Source organism: Gavia stellata, chromosome Z (genome assembly GCF_030936135.1).
Source record: "Gavia stellata isolate bGavSte3 chromosome Z, bGavSte3.hap2, whole genome shotgun sequence".
In the NCBI taxonomy this organism is placed as follows: Eukaryota; Metazoa; Chordata; class Aves; order Gaviiformes; family Gaviidae; genus Gavia; species Gavia stellata.
In genome coordinates this window covers 66,095,096-66,116,162 of record NC_082637.1, presented here as the reverse complement: position 1 = coordinate 66,116,162, position 21,067 = coordinate 66,095,096, and the positions used below count along the sequence as shown (strand labels likewise).

Here is a 21,067-nt window from a genome sequence, read left to right as displayed (position 1 = left end):
GGTGAGAAATTAACCTTAGGATCATCAAGTCCAACCATTAACCTAACACTGCCACATCCACCACTAAACCATGTCCCTAAGTGTCTCATCCATATGTCTTTTAAATACCTCCAGGGATGGTGACACAACGACCTCTCTGGGCAGCCTGTTCCAATGCCTGACAATCCTTCTAGTGAAGAAATTTTTCCTAATATCCAGTCTAAACCTCCCCTGGTGCAACTTGAGGCCATTTCCTCTTGTCCTGTCGCTAGTCACTTGGGAGAAGAGACCAAGACCCTTCACCACAAACCCCTTTCAGGTAGCTGTAGAGAGCGAGAAGGTCTTCACTCAGCCTCCTCTTCTCCAGACTGAACAACCCCAGCTCCCTCAGCCGCTCCTCATCAGACTTGTGCTCCAGACCCCTCACCAGCTTTGTTGCCCTTCTCTGGACACTCTCCAGCACCTCAATGTCCTTCTTGTAGTGAGGGGCCCAAAACTGAACACAGTATTTGAGGTGCAGCCTCACCAGCGCCGAGTACAGGGGCACGATCCCCTCCCTGCTCCTGCTGGCCACACTGTTTCTGATACAGGCCAGGATGCCGTTGGCCTTCTTGGCCACCTGGGCACACTGCTGGCTCATCTTCAGCCGGCTGTCAACCAACACCCCCAGGTCCTTTTCTGCGGGGCAGCTTTCCAGCCACTCTTCCCCAAGCCTGTAGCGTTGCATGGGGTTGTTGTGACCCAAGTGCAGGACCTGGCACTTGGCCTTGTTGAACCTCATCCAATTGGCCTGGGCCCATCGATCCAGCCTGTCCAGATCCCTCTGCAGAGCCTTCCAACCCTCGAGCAGATCAACACACCCGCCCAACTTAGTGTCATCTGCAAACTTACTGAGGATGCACTCAATCTGCTCGTCCAAACCATTGATAAAGATATTAAACAGAATTGGCCCCAGTACCGAGCCCTGGGGAACACCACTTGTGACCGGCCGTCAGTTGGGTTTAACTCCATTCACTACAACTCTTTGGGCCTGGGCATCCAGCCAGTTTTTTACCCAGTGAAGAGTGCGCCCATCCAAGCCATGAGCAGTCAGTTTCTCCAGGAGAATGCTGTGGTAAACGGTGTTTCAGAAATTATGTTTAATTCCCTTTTCATATGCATGTGATTACAATAGACTAGATTAACTGCAAGTGTATTGGAAGACGGAGCTCTTTTGGTTGAAACCGTTTAGAAAGATTTTATGAGGGTATGGTTGACTTGCAGAGGGGAAGAGTACAGCTATAGTTTTGAGAATAGAGTGTGGTAGGATTTCTTCATGACCACTTGCTTTTAGAAGCCTGTGTTGCTATTTCCTCCTCAAAGCAGCCATGCAAGTGCCACAGATGTGGTTGTTCTTACTAACTCAGAGAGAAGGGCATATTTACAGAGTTGCCAGCACTGCTTCCTGCAGCATCTCATTCTGTCCAACAACTGAGCAGGCATAATCCTGCTTTATCTTGTGCAGGGCTGTCAATGCAAGACGGATGTGTCTCGGTAGGAGGGTGCTAGTGCAGATTGCTCCACCTGCCAAATCTGCACTTACTTCTTGTCTTAAGGGGAACTGGTTTTGGAATGTCTCTGTCAAGAACAAAACAGAAAGCTAATGCAACAAGATTCTTAATGCATCTTCTTGTAACTACTTTAGCATATGCTCTTCCTCAGCTACTCCTGTCTGATTTGCATGTGTATGTACCTCATTTGGAGGTACTAAAGACTTTGTTGAGCTTGGGAATGGACTATTTTGATCATGCATCTGTGTGGCGGGGTATGCTTTCTGTACAGTAGAATTAAGGTGAATAAACCAATTTTAGTTCTGACGGTGGACTCTCTGTGCCAAATGCAGGTATCATCTCTGTTGGGTACGCAACCCAAAATTTTATAAAGTACGAAGGCATACTGGAAATATTCATAGCAAAGCAATATGTAGTTGTATTAGCATTAGTTTCTCAGCATTATCACGAGAAGATGAGAACTTAACGTCTTTGTCTTAGAAGTGTCATGTTCTCTGAAAACAGATACTCTTACTGAGATATCTCTTTGATAGTCAGACTCAGTGAATGTTTGCATTGCTAATTTTTCCTCCTTAAGAGCGTTGAGCTGCAAGTTATAACAGACAGAACCATTGTTTTGAGAAAGCTATTCTTTTTAGTTGACAGTTCATACTCCAAAAGTCACTATTACTTTTTTCAGGGGCAGGTGGCCTTTCCTTTCCTACCTAGATGATCTGCTCCATGATCAGGCAAACCTAACTTACTGTGGCCTATTTATAGGAATAGCTTTTGGGTAAAATAGAGCACAATTAATATCATCATTGTGTTTACATTTATGTCAGACTGTAGTGCAGCTGGTTCTGGATTACTGCTTGAAACAGCATTAATGGACTTTTTCATCCTGAGTCACAATAACCATTTGTGTGCTTTGAGATGCATGTAAATGTAAATTAAGTGATCTGCATGTAGCTTCTATACTGCTGTCATGTTATTGAGCATTGTCATGGTTTAACCCCAGCCGGCAGCTAAGCACCACACAGCCACTCACTCACTTCCCCTCGGTGGGATGGGGGAGAGAATTGGAAGAGTAAAGGTGAGAAAACTCATGGGTTGAGATAAAGACAGTTTAATAGGTAAAGCAAAAGCCGTACAGGCAAGCACAGCAAAACAAGGAATTCATTCACCACTTCCCATGGGCAGGCAGGTGTTCAGCCATCTCCAGGAAAGCAGGGCTCCATCACGCCTAATGGTTACTTGGGAAGACAAATGCCATCACTCCAAATGTCCCCTCCTTCCTTCTTCTTCCCCCAGCTTTTATATGCTGAGCATGACATCATATGGTATGGAATATCCCTTTGGTCAGTTGGGGTCAGCTGTCCCAGCTGTATCCCCTCCCAACTTCTTGTGCACCCACAGCCTGCTCGCTGGTGGGGTGGTGTGAGAAGCAGAAAAGGCCTTGACTCTGTGTAAGCACTGCTCAGCTATAATGAAAACATCCCTGCTTTATCAACACTGTTTTCAGCACAAATCCAAACCAGAGCCCTGTATTAACTACTGTGAAGAAAATTAACTCTATCCCAGCCAAAACCAGCACATTCTCCACCCCTTATTCCATACCCTTCCATAGCATCATGCTCAGGTACCACACTATCCAATACATCCTCATTAACACCCACCACCCTTCCCATCCTTTGCTATAATACAAATACACAGATATCGTTCCCTTAGTCTATGGACCATGTCTGTAAAATGTCCACAAATGTCCCCATAATGTCTACTGAGTTCATTTAGTCCATGACTTTGGGCTCCGTCTGTTATGGTGGTCAGTCAGAACAGGAGAGGTGGTGTGTTGTGTTAGTGGGCACCAAAGCCAGCTCAGGTCAGGTCACTGCTGCACTTGCACTTGCACTTGCACTTGCCTTCTTGTAAGGCTTGTCCTCCATTGATTTAGGTGGTTCCTGCTGTAATAATTCCCTTAACATGTAACTCAAATCTCGGGTTACAACGATTTAAAGGTATTTCTGTTACAATTTCTATCCCTGGTCCCTTTGGTTTAACCTTGCAATGAACTCCTGCCCTCGCCCCTGCTCTGGCTTGGACTTATCCACAGACTGCAGTCCCTTAGGAGTGTACCTGCTCCAAGTGGAGCCTTATCTATGAGCCATAGTCTCTCCAGAGGTATATCTGCTGTGGCGTAGACTTACCCACAGCCACAGTTGCTTTGAGGTGCACGTGTTCTAGCGTGACCTTCTCTATGGGCCACAAGGCCTTTGGAGATATACCTGCTCCAGCATGGCCTTACCCATAGTCATGGTCTCGTCAGAAGTAAACTGGCTCCAACATCGCCTTACCCATGGCGGCAGTCCCTCCAGAGGTGTACCAGCTCTGTTGTGGGCTTATCCATGGCCACATGCTTTTGAGGTGCTCCAGCATGACTTCATGCACAGCCACTGATGCTACGAGGTGTACCTTCTCCAACGTGGACTTATCCTTCCTTGGTCCACAATCCCTTCAGAGTTACACCTGCTGTGGCACAGACAAAACTACAGCCACAGATGCTTCGAGATGTACCTGCTTTCGCATGGGCTTATCCACAGCCACAGGCGCTTCGGGGTGTCCTGCTCCCACGTGGACTCATCCACAGGACACAGTCCCTTTGACTCAAGTTCAGACTGGAGTTCCAGCCTGTCCAGTACAGCAGCACAGAAACAGCAGCGGTGCCCTGGCCATCTGCCAGCCCAGGCGCATGGCCATTGCTGTTGTCAAAATATTTCTAGGCACAGCAGAGTAAGATGGTAAGCAGTATGGCAGTACAGCAAGGAGCAAAATCAAAAAACAGCCACTAACGAGCACTAGACTCTAATATACAGTAAAGCCAGCAAGCCCCATGGCAAGCACAGGAGCCTGCCAATTAACAGCTAAACAGCAGAGCAATAGCAGCTATAAATTCGGTCTAGCACATTCCAATCAAATCTGTCATTATCTCAAACCCTTTAAGCCCCAAGCTGGGTGCCAAAAAGGACTGTTGTGGTTCTTCTTCCCCCAGCTTTATATGCTGAGCATGACATCATATGGTATGGAATATCCCTTTGGTCAGTTGGGGTCAGCTGTCCCGGCTGTGTCCCCTCCCAACTCCTTGTGCACCCCCAGCCTACTCGCTGGTGGGGTGGTGTGAGGAGCAGAAAAGGCCTTGGCTCCCTGTAAGAGCTGCTCAGCAGTAACGAAAACATCCCTGTATTACCAACACTGTTTCCAGCACAAATCCAAAACATAGCCCCATAGTAGCTACTATGAAGAAAATTAACTCTATCCTAGTCAAAACCAGCACAAGCATATAGTGATTTCTTCCAATGCCTTAATGTTATAAAATGTACTTAGTACTTTAGCAAGAGAATATTATAGAGGTGCTTGGTATTTGGAATATATTCACATATGACATTCTGTGATAAAATTAAAAATGCTGAATTTAATCTCTTTGTCCGGCCCTTTCTCCAGCACTTCAGACCATTTGAAAATATATCAATTATTCTGTTACTTCCTACCTTACCTCCCAGTTTGGCTGTTAGACAACCAGCTGATATTTCTAGTGTCCTCTGTCGTGTGACTAGCAGGGGATGTGCCTATATAACCGACAGTGTTTCCTTACAAAGACTGGTATGATCAGATTATCCACTCATAACAGATGTCTGCTTGTCCATCTTATGTATATAAGTTTTTATTTGGCACAAATCACTGTAATGTTAGCATGTTTAGAGAGTAAAAATTGTACTGCTTAAAACCCCCATACCACTCACCCTCTCAAAAAGCTGTAAAACTCACGTGTACTGTAATTTTTTTTAAGCTATGTTTTTGGCTCATTTTAACTAAGCAAGTAAATGTAGATTTTAAAATTGACTCCTTAAAAACAGGAAGGATTGTCTGGTTGCCAAAGAAAGCAAAAAGAATTTTGTAGGGGATGGGGAGAAAAGGGCTTCATAGAGATCTGTGGCAGTCTAGGTATAGCCTTACAGCTATCCTAAATATGAAATGTTTTCTCCATTGTTTAATTTATAGCTATCAGCCGTAAATTAAATGTGAATTGTATTGAAAACACACAGGTATTTCTTTTGGGAAATGATCTTTTAATGGAAAGTATCAAGGAAGTCTGAAGACATAACTGTACTGTGAAAGGTAATTCCATGGTTGATTTGTAGGCTACTTTTGTTTGGTGTCCCTGTTAATGCGAACCTACTGTAAAGTGTCTCATTTAATTTCTAAAGTTTTTATGCTTTTATAACTCAGTAATATTGGTACGTCCTTTTCTGGCAAAGTCTGCCTCTTTTTCTTCTCTCCCTTCTCTCCAAATCTTCTCTGTTTTTAATTAAGCTTGTTTGTTCTTGGTTTGGGAATCTCTGCTCCCTCAGCTTCCCCATCCCTTCCCTTATAGACAGGGAAATTTAGCCCCAAAGCATCAGGTATCCCATGCTCTCAAGGCACATATTTTTGGATGGGAGAGAGTAATGCCTTTCTCGTCCCTCTGCATGAGGCTACTGTGGGTAAGAGATACTTAGATTCTGTGTGTTTCAAGAAATTTATTCAGTGCTATAGCCACTTTGTAGGATATGTCAGAATTCAGTTTACCTGTGCACAGATTGATTTTTTCAAAGTTATTTTGTTGGGGAGTCTGTTCTGTATTTGGGAACCAGTGCATACTGTTACAGTAAACCACAGGAGCCGGGTGTCTTCCTCTCTTCCCTTTGCAGCCATCTGTTTTCCATGTCCTACATGCAACTTGTATTACAATTTCTTTTTCATGCCAATAAAAGCTTTTACTGTAAAAATGTAGCCTAATGATGCCTTCAGCTAGCACCCTAGTAGGTAGGAAGGCCTGAAGTTGAAGAAGATTCTAGTGGTGTGGACAGTAGAGCCTACTCTTTATAAAAGATTTGTGCCCAAGATAACCTTGCCTTTTGTGCCTTTGCTTCCAAACTAGGCATAATTTCCATTCTGCCAGGCTAAAAATAGAATCCAAGAATTCCGTTAAAGCAAGAACTGATTATTGGAATATAGATTCAGGAGGCTTGGCTTGTCAGAAAGCAGGCACAAAGGCAGTTTTGTCTGACAGATGTTTTTTATGTTTAGGGATATGGGAAGCTGTTTGTCTTTGATTTCAAGCCAGCATTGTAATGGAGTTTTTTTGGTCTGAAGCAAGCATCAGGTGTAATAGGATTATGCATTGTGTTTATACATTCCTGGCTTCCATAGCCCTCTAACAGTACTCAGTTATTAATTTTTCTCTTCTAAGTTAAAATGGACATTATGGATTAGGTCTGCCAGGACTCATCTGTTTTATATGAAACGTAGTTTTTCTATCTTTTGAATTTATTTGAGCATTACAGACATAGAGATGAGCAAAAGGCAAATTATAAACTTCCTTGAAAATTCCTTTCAGTAGCACATATGCTGAGGTTTTGTGTTGGTTTTTTTTTTTTTTAATTCTGTTACTATTTCCACCTGCAGACAATCACAGCACAACATGATGGGTGTCAGCACAGGGAACATTTGTTCAGGCAGCCTTTTAACAGATCCTTTTGACCGAGGCTTTTAACTGGATCTTTTATGTGACAGTTGAACAATATCTCTTACAAGCGTATAACGAAGGTAAAGTGCACAGAATGATGGGGTTTGACCCAGCTCTATGGTTGCAACTGGATGATGGAAACTGGCATGTGGCAATCAGCTGCTATAGAAAAGGGGGTCTTAATAAGTGTGTGTAAGTAGATGTTTTGAAGGTCTACGGATGAAGTTTCAAAAATTCTAATTTAACTTAGTCACAAGGACGTTGTATCTTCCCCCCTCATTGCTTAGAAACTGTCTTTATGCATCCCATTTTATTTGCTGCAATTAAGGGAGCTCTGGCTCAAATGCAGGTGTTCAGATCTTTCTACTTTTCCAAACCTTCTTTTTTCCCAGTTGTCTGAAATGAAGAACAATGGCTGAATATGAGCCAGCAGTGTGCCCAGGTGGCCAAGAAGGCCAACGGCATCCTGGCCTGTATCAGAAACAGTGTGGCCAGCAGGAGTAGGGAGGTCATTGTGCCCCTGTACTCGGCACTGGTGAGGCCACACCTCAAATACTGTGTTCAGTTTTGGGCCCCTCACTACAAGAAGGACACTGAGGTGCTGGAGCGTGTCCAGAGAAGGGCGACGAAGCTGGTGAGGGGTCTGGAGCACAAGTCTGATGAGGAGCGGCTGAGGGAACTGGGGTTGTTCAGTCTGGAGAAGAGGAGGCTGAGGGGAGACCTCATTGCTCTCTACAGTTACCTGAAAGGGGGTTGCAGAGAGGTGGGTGTTGGCCTCTTCTCCCAAGTGACAGGACAGGAGGAAATGGCCTCAGGTTGCGCCAGGAAAGGTTCAGATTGGATATTAGGAAAAATGTCTTTACTGAGAGAGTGGTGAGAATAAACTGCCCAGGGAAGTGGTGGAGTCACCCTCCCTGGAGGTGTTCAAGGAACATGTGGACATGGCATTGTGGGACATGGTTTAATGGGCATGGTGGTGTTGGTTGGTGGTTGGACTTGATGATCTTACAGGTCTTTTCCAACCTTAGTGATTCTGTCATTCTATGATTCACCTGGTGCATTGGGCCAGCACCACTGCATGCAGCTATACAGAATGTAGTATTAACATTACTACCTTGCTTGGCAGTGGTAAGCTGAGCCTGAGGCCCAGGATTAGTCTGTTGAAGCAACATTAACCTCCTGGATTCTGGTGCACTGGAAAGATTACCATGTAGCTCTGGTCACAGGGTCTTCTGTCTTACCGGCTTTTCTGCCTGTTCTCTGTGAGTGTGAACTGTTGACCTGACATAGTTGCAGTTGGCAATGCTGAGCTTCTGTGAATCCTCATTTATTAAAAAGATGAGAAGACTTATTCCCCCTCCTCTTCTACACACATACGAAACTCTTATGTTTTAATTACATGATATATAGGAATTTTGATAATAAAGTGAAAATCCTAACCGCAATGCACAATTGAAAATGGACTCTAAGTGCTTTTGCAATTCAGTGCTAGTTCAGTTATAATGGAGTAATCAACCGTTGTCCTGCCAACCAAGCGAGACAAGGTGGGGTTTCCACAGAAGCCTGTCATGCCATGGGTAAATTCATTACGATGCTGCTGCTCCCTGGAATTATTTCTCTGTCACTGTCAGGTCTGGGGCATTGACCTGAGACAGTGCAGGGTGCTGCCACTGTTCAAACTCCCTGCTTCTCTTTATGTTCTGGGTTTCTTTAAATGTATATATGGTTGTCAGCACAGCTGTTTTGGGGAACTATTTTGATGCTAGTGGAGAGAAAATGGGAGGTGAGTACTTCTGCACAGGTGCTCTCTTGCGCTTGCTGTTTCTACTTTTTGTGAAGAACTGTTTCAGCATGATTGCTTAATTTTGGGCTAGGAAGCCATATTACCACTTCTCATCTAGGAGACAGATTATGATAATAGCTCTGTTGCAGTATATTGGTAAACTCCATCATGGTAGGAAGCAATCAAAGTAAACTTCGAGTTTCAGGAAACGCAGTGTCTGTTCTGTGAAGTGTTCATAGTGAAATAAGAACTCCACTTATGTACCTAAGTGAGGTCTGTGCCTTTAAGCTAAATAGCCATCTCTAATTTCCTACACTGAGTTTTGTATTACTTTACCTACTTGAAGCTATAATTTTGGGGAAGTGGCTGGAGAAAAAGACATCGAATCTTTCTACCCTATGAATTTTTAAAGAGATTTGTAAGTGCATATTATTGGTTGAACCTAGTTTTTACATGAATATTGACTGTCTGGTATGCATTATAGAAAATGAGAGAAAAATCTTTGTTTCTATAGCACCTATGGGGTGCCAGGTGTTTCTTCATAATGTTGAAATGCCTTGTGCTAGTATTGTAAATTGTGAAGACAGAACAAACAAGAGGTTTTTTTTTTTTTTTTTTAGAGATGGGTTTGTTTATTTGCTTTGGTTTAGTTGGTTGGTAGACCCTTACCTGAGAGTAAACACTAGAAATATGTAGCAAGTAATTTCTAAACTTAATGAAGTAAGGGACTATCCAGATGAGACCTGAAAGTAAAGAAGATTTATGGCTTTGTAATCATGTTTCATAAACCTGAAGTAACTGTAAGTGGCTTGAGAAAAGTGTAAACAGGTCTTGGGTTGTAGAACCAAACAGACCATACAAGAAAGTCAGAGATACCGTAAATGCTGAAGCAGGGTTGTTTGCTGTCCCTCCCAATGTAAAATGAAACTGACAGATGTGAAGGCTGAAGTAGAAATGAGTGAGGCAGAGGTAAGGCAGTCTTGAAGATTGTGATGAGAATCTTAAATGTAGGAAGATATATATAGGAAAAAAGTTACTGGAGAGATTTAAAAGGTAAATGGCAAAGCAGTTAGAAGGGAAAAAAACTGAATTTTATAAACCAGACAGGAAGGTAGAATAGAGAGCTTGGATTTTATTGTTAGCTATCCAGGGAGAGAAAAAAACCAAGCACAGACCTTTAGAAAAATAAATAAATACTCATATTTACTGGAGAGTAAGTAGTTAGGGACTTGAGAAGTGATCTGTAGACTAACTTGCTGATCTTCATGAGCAGCCACTAAACTATGCAGTCAAGGAAGATAGCAAGTAAAATAAACTTCACATGAGGGCTGTAGGAATTCAGATTATTCTTAAATTTGTTGATGGTAAAATAGATCTGCTTGAAAACTAGGGGGTTTGATTCACCAGAGGTTTTATATATATCAGCTCACATCATTGTTGAAGTAATTTTTGTTATAATTTCTGCCAAAATGAAAGCTCCCCAAACCCCATAAGTGCTCAGTGAAGTTGATGCTCCTGTTATTTAAATGCTCATGCCAGCCAAAAAGTCTAGTAGAGCTTCAAATAGGGATCTGTCAGAGACTTGCATTGCATTTGCCAGAATTCATCTGACTGAAAATGTTTCAAATGGAACATTTCAGTGAATCCAAACTTTCAAATACTTATATATACATACATCTATACGTACATTTATATAGATAAGAGTGTGTACACACATGTATATGAGTGTATATATATGTGTGTACTTGTTTGTGTAAGTATGTACAGTATATATACACATCACACATGCTACATATATACAAATATGTGCATATATATGTGTGTGTATATATATATATACACATGTAGTCAGAAAGTATCCATTAGTTCATCTGCTAAACATTCAGAAGAGATCTTGACCACAGACGGTGAAATGGGGTGCTTGGCTAGGTGGGGGGTGAAGTGTCCAAGTACAACTCTGATGTAAACAAGGGGCCAGGATCCTTCCCCCTTCTTTGTGTCCCTGTGGGCACTTACATGGTCACTGATCGAGGTCAGGGAGTTGTGTGTTCAATATGCCAGCGATAATGGAAGTCAGAGTGGAGAGAAATCTTACAATTAGGGAAAATAATTACCACACATAGATGTCTTGGAAGACTTCAAGACTAAAAGAGAATTGGGCAGCTGATGAATTGAGTTGCTGAATGTTTGCAGAGACGAGATCATGACTGTGGAGTGGGGACTGGAACTGGAAATGGGAGTGTGTGAAGGACAAGATACAAAACCAAGAAAGTTTAGGAGTAAGGAGAGAATGTAAATGAGGAAATCTCACTATCAGGGATTGGGGAAAATAGGAGAGACTTAGGATGGGAGTTCTGGCAAATCTTTCTTGTAGAAGTGAGAATTTTTGGAAGATACTCAGTTCACAACTGACAAATATAAGAGAATACAAGTTCTGATGAAGTGAAAGAGTAGGTATCTTAAAGGTAGGATTAATCCACAGGCATTTTACTAGGAGTGGTCATGTTTTTAGTGCAATAAGTATGCAAAACCACAGGCTGTATCTAGAGAAGTTAAATCAGAATGGCTACCAAGATCGTAGGGACTGGAAGTGAAATGAGTGAATTTACTTTGTGATTAATAACTGGAGGAATGCATGACTGAGCGGAGGGAATGCTGGACAATGAAGGGAAGCTAAGCGGAAGTATGACGGCATGGATTGTTGTTTACAGAATGGCCTTGTTTGTGTTTTTAAGCAAGGAGCAAGTGAACAGTGATGATAATTAGGTGGCTGCATCATGATAGGAGCATAGAAATTGCTACCATCTCTCCCTCTTGTCCTCACAGACCAGTCTCTAATGTGAATAACAGGCACACATTGACTCCCTGGTCCTTTTCCTGCCCTGACCTGATGCTAAGGCTCTGTGGGGTCAGAAGGAATCAAAATGAATGTGATGGCTTTGGATGAAATGACAGAAAATGAGGGTGGCTGTTTGACAGGTTGGTGAGTGGCGTGATGGCGTGAAATACTGGAGGATGGAAAAAGGGATCAAATGTGAACTCCCAAGGAGACTGGTCAGGTCAAGGACATGACTTGTTAAGTGGATTAAGTATTTGAGGAAGGGTGAACAGGTGAGAGTAGCTGATTGAAGTGCTATTTGGAAATTACATTATTCTAGATGTGTTACCTGTTTTAGACTAATCGAGATGGTGTAACTGAAGGAAAGAAGAGAAGTCTGCTTGTGTTTTCTTCAGAGAGAGTGCTTCATTCTTCCGTATAAGGTTACTTGCAATTGTTTCAAATTAGTTGGATTTTTTTCTCTCAACCTACGTGCATAACCTTCACTAGTGTTAATGAGAACAGTTTGCAACAAGAAGAACCATAGTGCATTAGTGCTATTGAATAAAGAATTTTCTGGAAACATTATCCAACTACCGTATTGAATTTCCACTTCCAAGTTTAGCCTTCTTGCTAACCTTCTGAGTGCTACTATTTTGTCCATGGAAATTTAGACTTTGGCACTATACCTGTGTATTTTGTGCCAGAGTGAGAACAAAAACATGTTGTACTCAAATTGTGTGTAGCAGATTTGCAATATTTGAAGGTGTAATTTATTTGTGTGTGGGATTGTGGAGGGTGCTGCTCTAACTGTAGAGATGATATTAAACAAACAAACACGAACTAAATGCTCAGTGGACTTCAATCAGTTGCCTTTCAGTTACAGACCTAATTAAATAGAACCAAGAAGGCCTTATTTCATGCATCCTGGAATTGTGATCAGCTAATCGTGCATGTTGTATGCAGAGTGAAAATGCTTCTCAGAAAGTGTTACACACTATGTTGAAGAATATGTGATACATACATATTTAATACATAATTGTTTCTATGCTGTACTTTTCACTCTGCAGCTGTCAGAACAAGGAAGGAACATTCATGTGTGGCAATCGTCACACCTGCTCCGATAACTGTTAAGAAATAGAGTATTGTAATTACTGAGACATATTATGAGGGAGAAGCCTTGTAAAATAACTACTGTGCTATTTTTTTCAATATTCTGTGGCAGTTTCAAAAGTAAAGGTTCAAAACAAGGGCAAGAGAGTTGTATCTTGTCCCAAAAGAATCATTTTATACCAGGTGACAGAGTAAATCTTATTAAATGATTATTCAGATACAATCAAAAGGTAGACTCCTCAGTGAATCTTGGATACATGTCAATGATTTTTTTACTACAGTTTAATAAGAGTAAACAAATGTAATAGAGTGGCCATAGGATTATTAGATCAACAATCAGCAAACTAGCCACACTAATGGTTTTTTACTGGATAATTCTGAAATTATCTTGGGAAGAATCTGTCAGTGCAAATGCACTTACCTACAAGCAGTATGCATCATGAGTGCTTTAGAGTTACAGAAAGCAGTAATTGGCCAGAATGCACTGAGACTGAGTGGAAGCCCAGGCCAGTGTTTCTGTCTTGACAGAACGCATTTGGTGGATGTTGTTTCTAAAAGCCTCGCTGACAGTCAGTTTCGTACAGCTTCTTGTTTCCCCCTTCTTGTTTGCGTTGTGGTACACACTGAGGCATCCACTGGGACCATGTCCTCTTAGGCTAAGAAATGTACATCTGAAGGTTAAAAGATTCCTCTTCCCATTCCCATCCCAACCCCCTCCCTGACTGTAGAGGCTAAAAAAGAAGACAGGCACAAGGTTGAGGGCAAGGGAGCATCACTGTCCTAGGCGAGGAACTGTGTCAGGGAGAGAGAGAATGAACAGTCAGCCACCAAACAGAAACAGAGAGGGATTGAAGCCAACAGTCACCTCTCTCTCACTGGATCACAGGGTGCTCTGTTCTTTTCCTGGCAATGCAAAAGTGGCATACTAGGGATTTTCCTTTGTTTTCTTTGAAGCCTGCCTTTGGCACAAGCCAATGGGAAAATACACTTCAGCTTCAGCAAAGTTTTTAGTATCCTGCTACTGCATTAGGTCACTTACATTATTGGAGACAATTGGTCAGGTGTATCTGGGAATTTAATTTTGTGATGTAATGTTTTCATTCAGTTAGTAAAAATGGACTTGGAGAAATGCTAGATAATAAGACATTTCACAGAGGAACAAGTTCTACATCTTCAGGTATTCAGAACATGTTCTCAATGCTACTGAGTATTTAAAAAATGTGATATAATAGTAACTATTTTAGAAGAGTGATTACCTTTAGTCTTAGCTAGTCCTCCACAGTAAAGAAATGCCTGCAAAATTTACAAGGACATTGAAACAAGCAGTGCCAGTACTTATGGGTTAGTTAAAAGTAACAGTTGATGCCTTCCAACTGAGAAATGTGTAAACCCGTACCACTCAGTGCAAGCATGCAGAGATTGCAATGGGAGTCAGCTGGGGTTAAACTAAAATAGTTTTTCATCAGAGTTTGGTTTAACTGTTTCATTAATTTGCATGTGAGTTACAATTAATTTTTAAATTTTAAATAAACTTTCTTCTGAAAGTATCTGCACGTATCTCCCATGGTCTTGTGCACATTTGAAACTGTGACTTCTGCTCTCAGTCAGTATCTCTGTCTCTTTCCATCATGTTAGGAAAGAGGCAGAAAAAAATCCTGTTGAGCACCGTACCTGTGGGTACAGTACTGAGTGGATCTAGTTCAGATCCTCAAGTGTCCTGCACCATTATGGTTGGGATGCATCTGTAGTGCCATGTGCTCTGGTCTGTCTGATGGCTAGTCTGCCAGGAGTGGACAACAATGGTGAGTGAGGAAAGCAAATCAAAACTTTTAGTTTCTGAATGCCTGTTTGTAGTCAGCTGGGAAGTATTTGGCAGTCTAGCAATACAGTATGGGAAATGCAGTATACTGAAGCCATAATTATTATGGCCTTTCCTTTAGGAAAGCAAAACCTTAGAACTTTATTCTTAAGTAATTCTGAGACTCATCCCTGTGTTGGTGAACCTGTGATACGTGTGACAGAATTGGACAAAGATCAGATCAGAGCAGATTCTAAGAAGATTCTAAGAGGGAATATTAAAGTTGATAGGGGTAGTGATGCAAAATACAAAAATTTTGTCACCCTCCCATTCGTGAAGGCATAACTTGGAAAAGATAAAACATTTTTAAATGTATTGTGTCAGCTGCAGGCATTTTTGAACTGAAGTTGTTTTTTCCTCATGCATGAGAAATTAGGGAAGTCATTATACGGTACCTTTGTTCCTGGGTATAAAACACCGTTAATGTTAAATACGTTTTAGTGCACAGGGCATCAGCGTACAGAACTGCTGTGGATATGCTGTTCCATACTGCAGTCTGTATCCTGGAGGACTCTGCGCCTTCCTGGCTTCCCAGCCGCTGTGGAAAGCGGGGAAGGCGCAGTTTGCCCAGCGTGGCACTGCGCCGTGCGCTGTGGCTGAGGCAGCCGCGATCTGCCGGCAGAGAGCAGTGCAGCCCCTTGCCGGTACTGGAGGGGCGATGGATGGAAACCTATGTCGGGAACAAAGCAGATGCGTACGGAGGAATATGCAGAGAAGCACTAAACGTAGAGACAGCACTGAATGTAAGGGTGAGAGAGGGAGGATGCTCTCAAGGAGGAAAATAATGAAGAATGGCGGCAATGCCGGCTGGGCATGAAAAGAGGAAGGGAAACCCAAAAATGCAGGCTGCTGGAAAGCAAACTGGAGAATAGGAAAAATACAGAAAAGAGAAGGGAAAGGCTGGAAAACAGACCTGGAGGACGGAAGTAAAAAGCCTTGTAAAGAGATTGTGGCATTCCCCTTGCCCCCTGAGCCAGAGGAGAGTTGCAGGTCCTGATGCGGGGCACAGAGGAAGGATAGGGACCCAGAAAGTGCTACTGCTTTTTAGTATCATAGAGCGATATGTATGTATTTATCTTGGTTCTTAATGCACTTTTTGTGTTGTCATTTGGGTGAATTATCCCTATGTCTTTATACTGATACTAATCTGTGATTAACAGAGGAGGGAAAAAAAAAATCACAAGATTATTTTCAAAACATTGCTTTTGCAGAGCATTATTTCCCATGTGAATGTTTTTGCCAGGCTGCAAGAACTGTGCCACAGCTCAGATAGCATTTATTCCTGTTTCTCATGGTTTTTTTTCTGAACTCATTTGACACTTTAATAATACATTGTATTAAGGTGATCAGGTAAATTTCAGCTGCGGAGTATGGTATTTCCTACTCCTAACTCCGAAAGTACATCATAATCCAGCATCACAAAATGTGTGGGGCTGTCACTGTGTTTTAGGGGATGGAGGGAAGCGGAAAGGAGGTTGTCGGTTCGTGGAGTGGGTGCAGCATGTCCACAAATCCAGGTTGTTAAAGATTTTTCTAGATTATTAGTTGAATGTTGAAAGCAAATGCCTTTTTCTCCCCTTCTTCTACTAGCATCTCCCTAAAGTCTCTATAAAATGTCAGTGTGTTACGTAAAATCTGCAGCTTTCTAATGGTGCTTTTGGGCTTACTGTGACCTTTTGAAATCATTACAACCCCCACCCCCTAAAGCCCCCCAACTTTCCTTACTTAATTGCACATGGGAATAGGGAAATAGGAATCCAATTTATTGTTATCCAGGTGGCATTTCCTGTTACTTAGCTTTATAGTTTTGTGTACAGTAATTAGTATGCAGAAAGCTGGAAAGATGCCTGTAATTCCAAAATGAACTCTCTGTAGCTCTCTCCCTCCCACTTGCGCTCTCCTTTTAGTACCGCCCCTTCCATGCACCCTTTAGCCAGCAGCAAGACAGCTGTGTTTGATCATAAACCACTTAAACTCCAGGCTCACTGGCAGGGGAAACTTTAGCGTGAAGTGCAGCATTGGTTTGTCTCGGCGAGGGGAGCTTTCTTCTCTTTTCCCTTCTCCCTCCCCGAACACAGAAGACTGTAGCAGCACTCTTCTTTTAATTTCTCTGTGAACTTGCGTGAAGCTCACCAAATTTTTCTGAGTACGTTAAACGGCATTGGGAGATGCCATTAAACAGAGTTGTGGAAAAGAGCTGCATAAAACAGACAGCAGAGATGAAGCACGACTTGCAGATGGACTAAGACAGCCCTGGGATCCTGGCAAGCAGTTCCTTCCCTGCGTTCTCTAAGCACTTCACAGTATTAACAAGTCTCTCGCAGCAATGGATTGTCTGTGAAGTCAAAACCAGTTTGGCTCTTTTAGAAGATATTGCATCATTAATTTAAACTATCTATGTGGAGTAAAAATGGCTGTCTAGAGCAAAATGTGTAAGACGGAAAAAATTTGGAGAAGAAAGTATTGAATCAGTTGAACAAAGCTTTGAAACATTAAAATCTGCAGAAATCATCAAGCCCTGAGAAGTCTAATCATGAATTCTGGAGTTGCTATGAAATATGGAAATGACTCCCCTGCAGAGCTGAGTGAGGTAAGCAGTTTCACTGCCCTTCTTTATGCTTTAAAAAGAAACACTCCCCTTTTGGGCTTTCAGTCTGCAAGCAATGCAATTAAAAATTAATATAATGTGTATCTTGCTATAACTTGCTGTGCCAGTCAGGAAATGACCTGGACTTTTTTGCTGTTTTACTCTGAATAAGTGGTGAAAAGCAAATGGTTGTAACCATGTAGAGACATTTTTCCTGTTATCCTTCAGCAGAGATTCCCTTGCCTCCCAAGAGCTGTGTTTATACCCAATGTTCATCTTTGCAGTAGGTGAAATATAGAGATCTCAGTTGAGATTAAGCAGATGGTGACTAATTTAGGAGGGAAGTGGGGTGAGTGGAAGATGACAAATATTTACTGGTAAGACGAAAACATTGGCAGAAGTTGTGTTTGCTTGTATTTAGCCAAGGTGATGTTGTTCCTTTAAGTTAGATGAAGTAGGTTACTTTCCTTCCTTGCCTAAAAGAAAACAAGCCATGGGAAACTTTCTGCTTTTCCACTGGAATCCATAGTAAGCTGTTATTTCTTACAGTGGTGGATATGTCTGGTTTTTGTATAACATGATTATGTGTGTGTTTTTAATAAATTTGAAATTAAAGCCATATCAGATGTTATGCAAATGCTTAATAAATATTTTATAAGTGGCATATTTTGGCAGTTACTGAAATGTCTTAGATATGTCATCCTTATGGGCTTTATTGAGAACTGCTAATTTAGTTGTGCTATGAAATCCCAAGCATTTGATTAAGGTCATTTTGTAGAAAATTGAATCTGCAGTCTGTGTTGTCCCAGTTTAACTGAAATGCTTCTCTTTCCCTTTTGCCCATTTCTTTGATACACCTTTTACTGTAACATATCCTTTGTTTACTTTACATGTTTGGTATTTTTAGGAATATTAGATAGGATATGCTTGGCAGAATGAGAGACTTAACAATTTCTGGTGTTAATTGTACAGGGAAAGGAGACACTGAAGTATAGAATGGAAAATAATCAGTAGGCTAGTGAGGGGGACAACAGTGCATGGGGAAGCAGAGTAAATGTGTGAGACCTAAGCAAGTGCAGTACCCCGCCATGCAAGAGGAACAGTAGGTTTGTGACTGGGCAGTTCTTGTGACAGAAATTTCATATGCGTTCCTCCTTTAAGTACAAAAGAGTTCAATTTCATTAACTCTGTTACTTTTTCAAATGATTGCTTAGAAATTGTGTATTGGCAGTGCAGCATAAATGGAGTTTATAACCTCAGCATAAAAGCCCAGGTTACTTTTGGCAGGAGTCTGCCACAGTGTTTCTGGCTATGGTTGTATTGATGGCCTGCTGATCACTGCACTCTATCCCCTCAACACTTAATTTTCAAGACTGTGCAGATCACATAAAACATGGAGTGTCACGAAGATTTGATACTTGAGTCATTAAATGGAGCAGGCATTATTTACTGGTAGCACTGCTACCTTGAAATACTACCTATGCAAGTTTACTTCACACATCCAGAAAGTAAGATTTTTGTTGTAAGAAATACCTTTTCCTTCTGATGTTTTAACATTTGAAATATTGAAAGAAGTCTGTGACTGTGCACCATGCAACATTTTCGTTGGGTTTTTTTGTTTGCTTTTTCCGACAAGCTTACTTTAGTACTTAATTTACATTTGTACTCTGGCATCACAGATGAGTTAGAAATAGGCCCCTTCCTGACTGCAGACATACCCGGGAAGGTCTTACACTCCTAACTTTCCTCAGCTGCTAATCGTCATTTCTTTGCCACTAGTCTTCATCTTTGCAATTTGAGCTGCTTGCGTGAGCATGCTTTAGTCTGTGTCACTCAAAGGGCCGGGTCAGCTTCAGCACTGGTCTTGGATAAAACAGTGTGTTTTGAATGAAACATGGTGGCCTTAGAGAAGCATCATATTCTACCTCCTGTAGGGGAGAAGATGCATAAGTACTCTGAGATGCAGTCAGTTGCACACCTCTAAGCTTTAACCAACTCCCTGTAATTTATATGCTGGTATTAGGCCTTTTCCTGTTGGTGACTGGTGCTGTTTTGCTTGCTGTGATTGAAGATAAAAAGCCCTGGGTAAAGGCTGTACATATTGTTTATATATCTATGTTTCTCACCTCTTCATCATGCTCTCCCCCTTTTCCTTCCTTGCTGGCTGTATCTTCTGTATGCCGTGTTTATTTTTGATCAATGGAAGACAGTAGCATTGTGTTCATTTAAACAATGGAAAAATTTGGAACTGGCTATAGTAGGAATTTGGTTAAATGACTGCTGTCTTAGTGTGTTTTCACCTGCACCTCTACCTCTACAGTCAGCTCAGATTTTCACATTGCAGTGGGCTGCTACCAGTGTATATGTCTGAATAGCAAATATGATAACAGACCAAGAAAGACTATGATTCACATCATGCACTGTGGGGTTTGGTGTAGGTGCCTTGATCTCTTTACCTTAGTACATGGAGGTCTAGGCATGAAACTACTGTTTTTAAAATAAACAGGAAAACTAAAAAGCCCTGAAGATATAGTAAATGCATTCTTGAATGGATGCATTAAACAAAATAGAAAATGAAATTATTGCAACTCATTCCATTTGTATTGAAACTTTCTACTTGAGATTTACATCCCTCTTTGGGAAATGGGAAAAAATTAAGGCATATCTTTTTTTCAGGACACAGTGTGATTGTAGAAACTTGTCTGTGGTTGATGTTTGCTATTCCTAAACGCTTCTCCAGGTAAACAGAGATCTTGCTAGTCTTTATTGAACCCCCTGAACCCAACCAAAGGTCATGCAGAAAGCAGAAAAAAAAAAAAAAATCTGATTTCTCTTGTAGGTCAGTCAGACTTCTACAAAACTCATGCTCTGTGGTTCCCTAGCTCCAGAGTTCAAGCTGTTGTTTATTGATACATGTATCAGTACATGTTACCCCATTTCTTCTGCTTTTCTCTCCCTTCAACCTTCTCTTTCTTCTGTCCAAAAAAAGAAAGATTAGCCAATGTACTGTTTGCATGGTAGATGCAGTGTGTTGAAACTGCATAGAAAGGAAGAAGAAGCATTGCTCTTACATAGCAAGGTTTGCTTGGTGGTGGTGTTAGGTGTGGGGGTTTTTTAATATATGATACATTAAGAGAGTCAAATCTAAAAAATCTAGAATTTGCAGATGACTCTTGCTGTACTCCGCGAGAACATCCGACAGCCTTTGGTACCTTTGTAAATAAGTAACAGTGTCCAACCAAGCTCAGTTCTACTATTATGAAATGGGCCTTCACCTGTCAATATTACGGCTTAACATGATTTGCAGAGTTTGCTTTTTAAGGCTTGATCAAGGAAGGATGTGATTTGTACGCAATACATGACACCCAAATTAGTGAAGTGCTCTTTGGATCCCTTCAATTTTTCAGTCATACAATACTGTAAACCTTTAATGTAATCACAAGGCATATTTTTAAAGCCAACATCATGAATATTACTGAAAACATGTACAAGTAAACAGCTCAGTGCACAGAAACTGCAATTACAGACTGGTTTTACATAGTTAAAAGTGAAAATTTATGTCAGAATTTATATGCTTTGTACATATTCATTCAGTTTTTCTGCAGAAAGAGGTGTTCATCTAGAAGGAGCTGGATTTTCTAATCTATATTTTCGTCTTCTTCTTCCAAATTCAAAGACACCACCTTTGACTTAGCAAGTCTCTGTGCCTCGGATGGCTTTAAGCCCCAGCATTCTGGGGAGGTATCACAACATACTAGGTTTGTTCTTATACAGTCCCTGGCCATCCCCTGTTGAGATGGTGTGCTGAGGTACAGAGACCTGCGGTCTGACCTAGCACAC

General features: G+C 41.5%; 1 protein-coding gene across 2 annotated transcripts in view; it reads left to right on the top strand.

The window, feature by feature from the left end:
* Positions 1-21,067, top strand: part of MCC (MCC regulator of WNT signaling pathway) — a 222,491-nt gene that overhangs the window by 45,828 nt on the left and 155,596 nt on the right. The window contains exon 1 of one of the 2 annotated variants that reach the window (XM_059833296.1): positions 17,129-17,230. The exons of the other annotated variant lie outside the window; for it this stretch is intronic. Within the exon in view, the coding sequence (XP_059689279.1) occupies positions 17,174-17,230 (57 nt within the window). The 5' untranslated portion in view covers positions 17,129-17,173. Of the gene's footprint in view, positions 1-17,128; positions 17,231-21,067 lie in introns of those variants that run through there. 2 annotated transcript variants of the gene reach the window in all.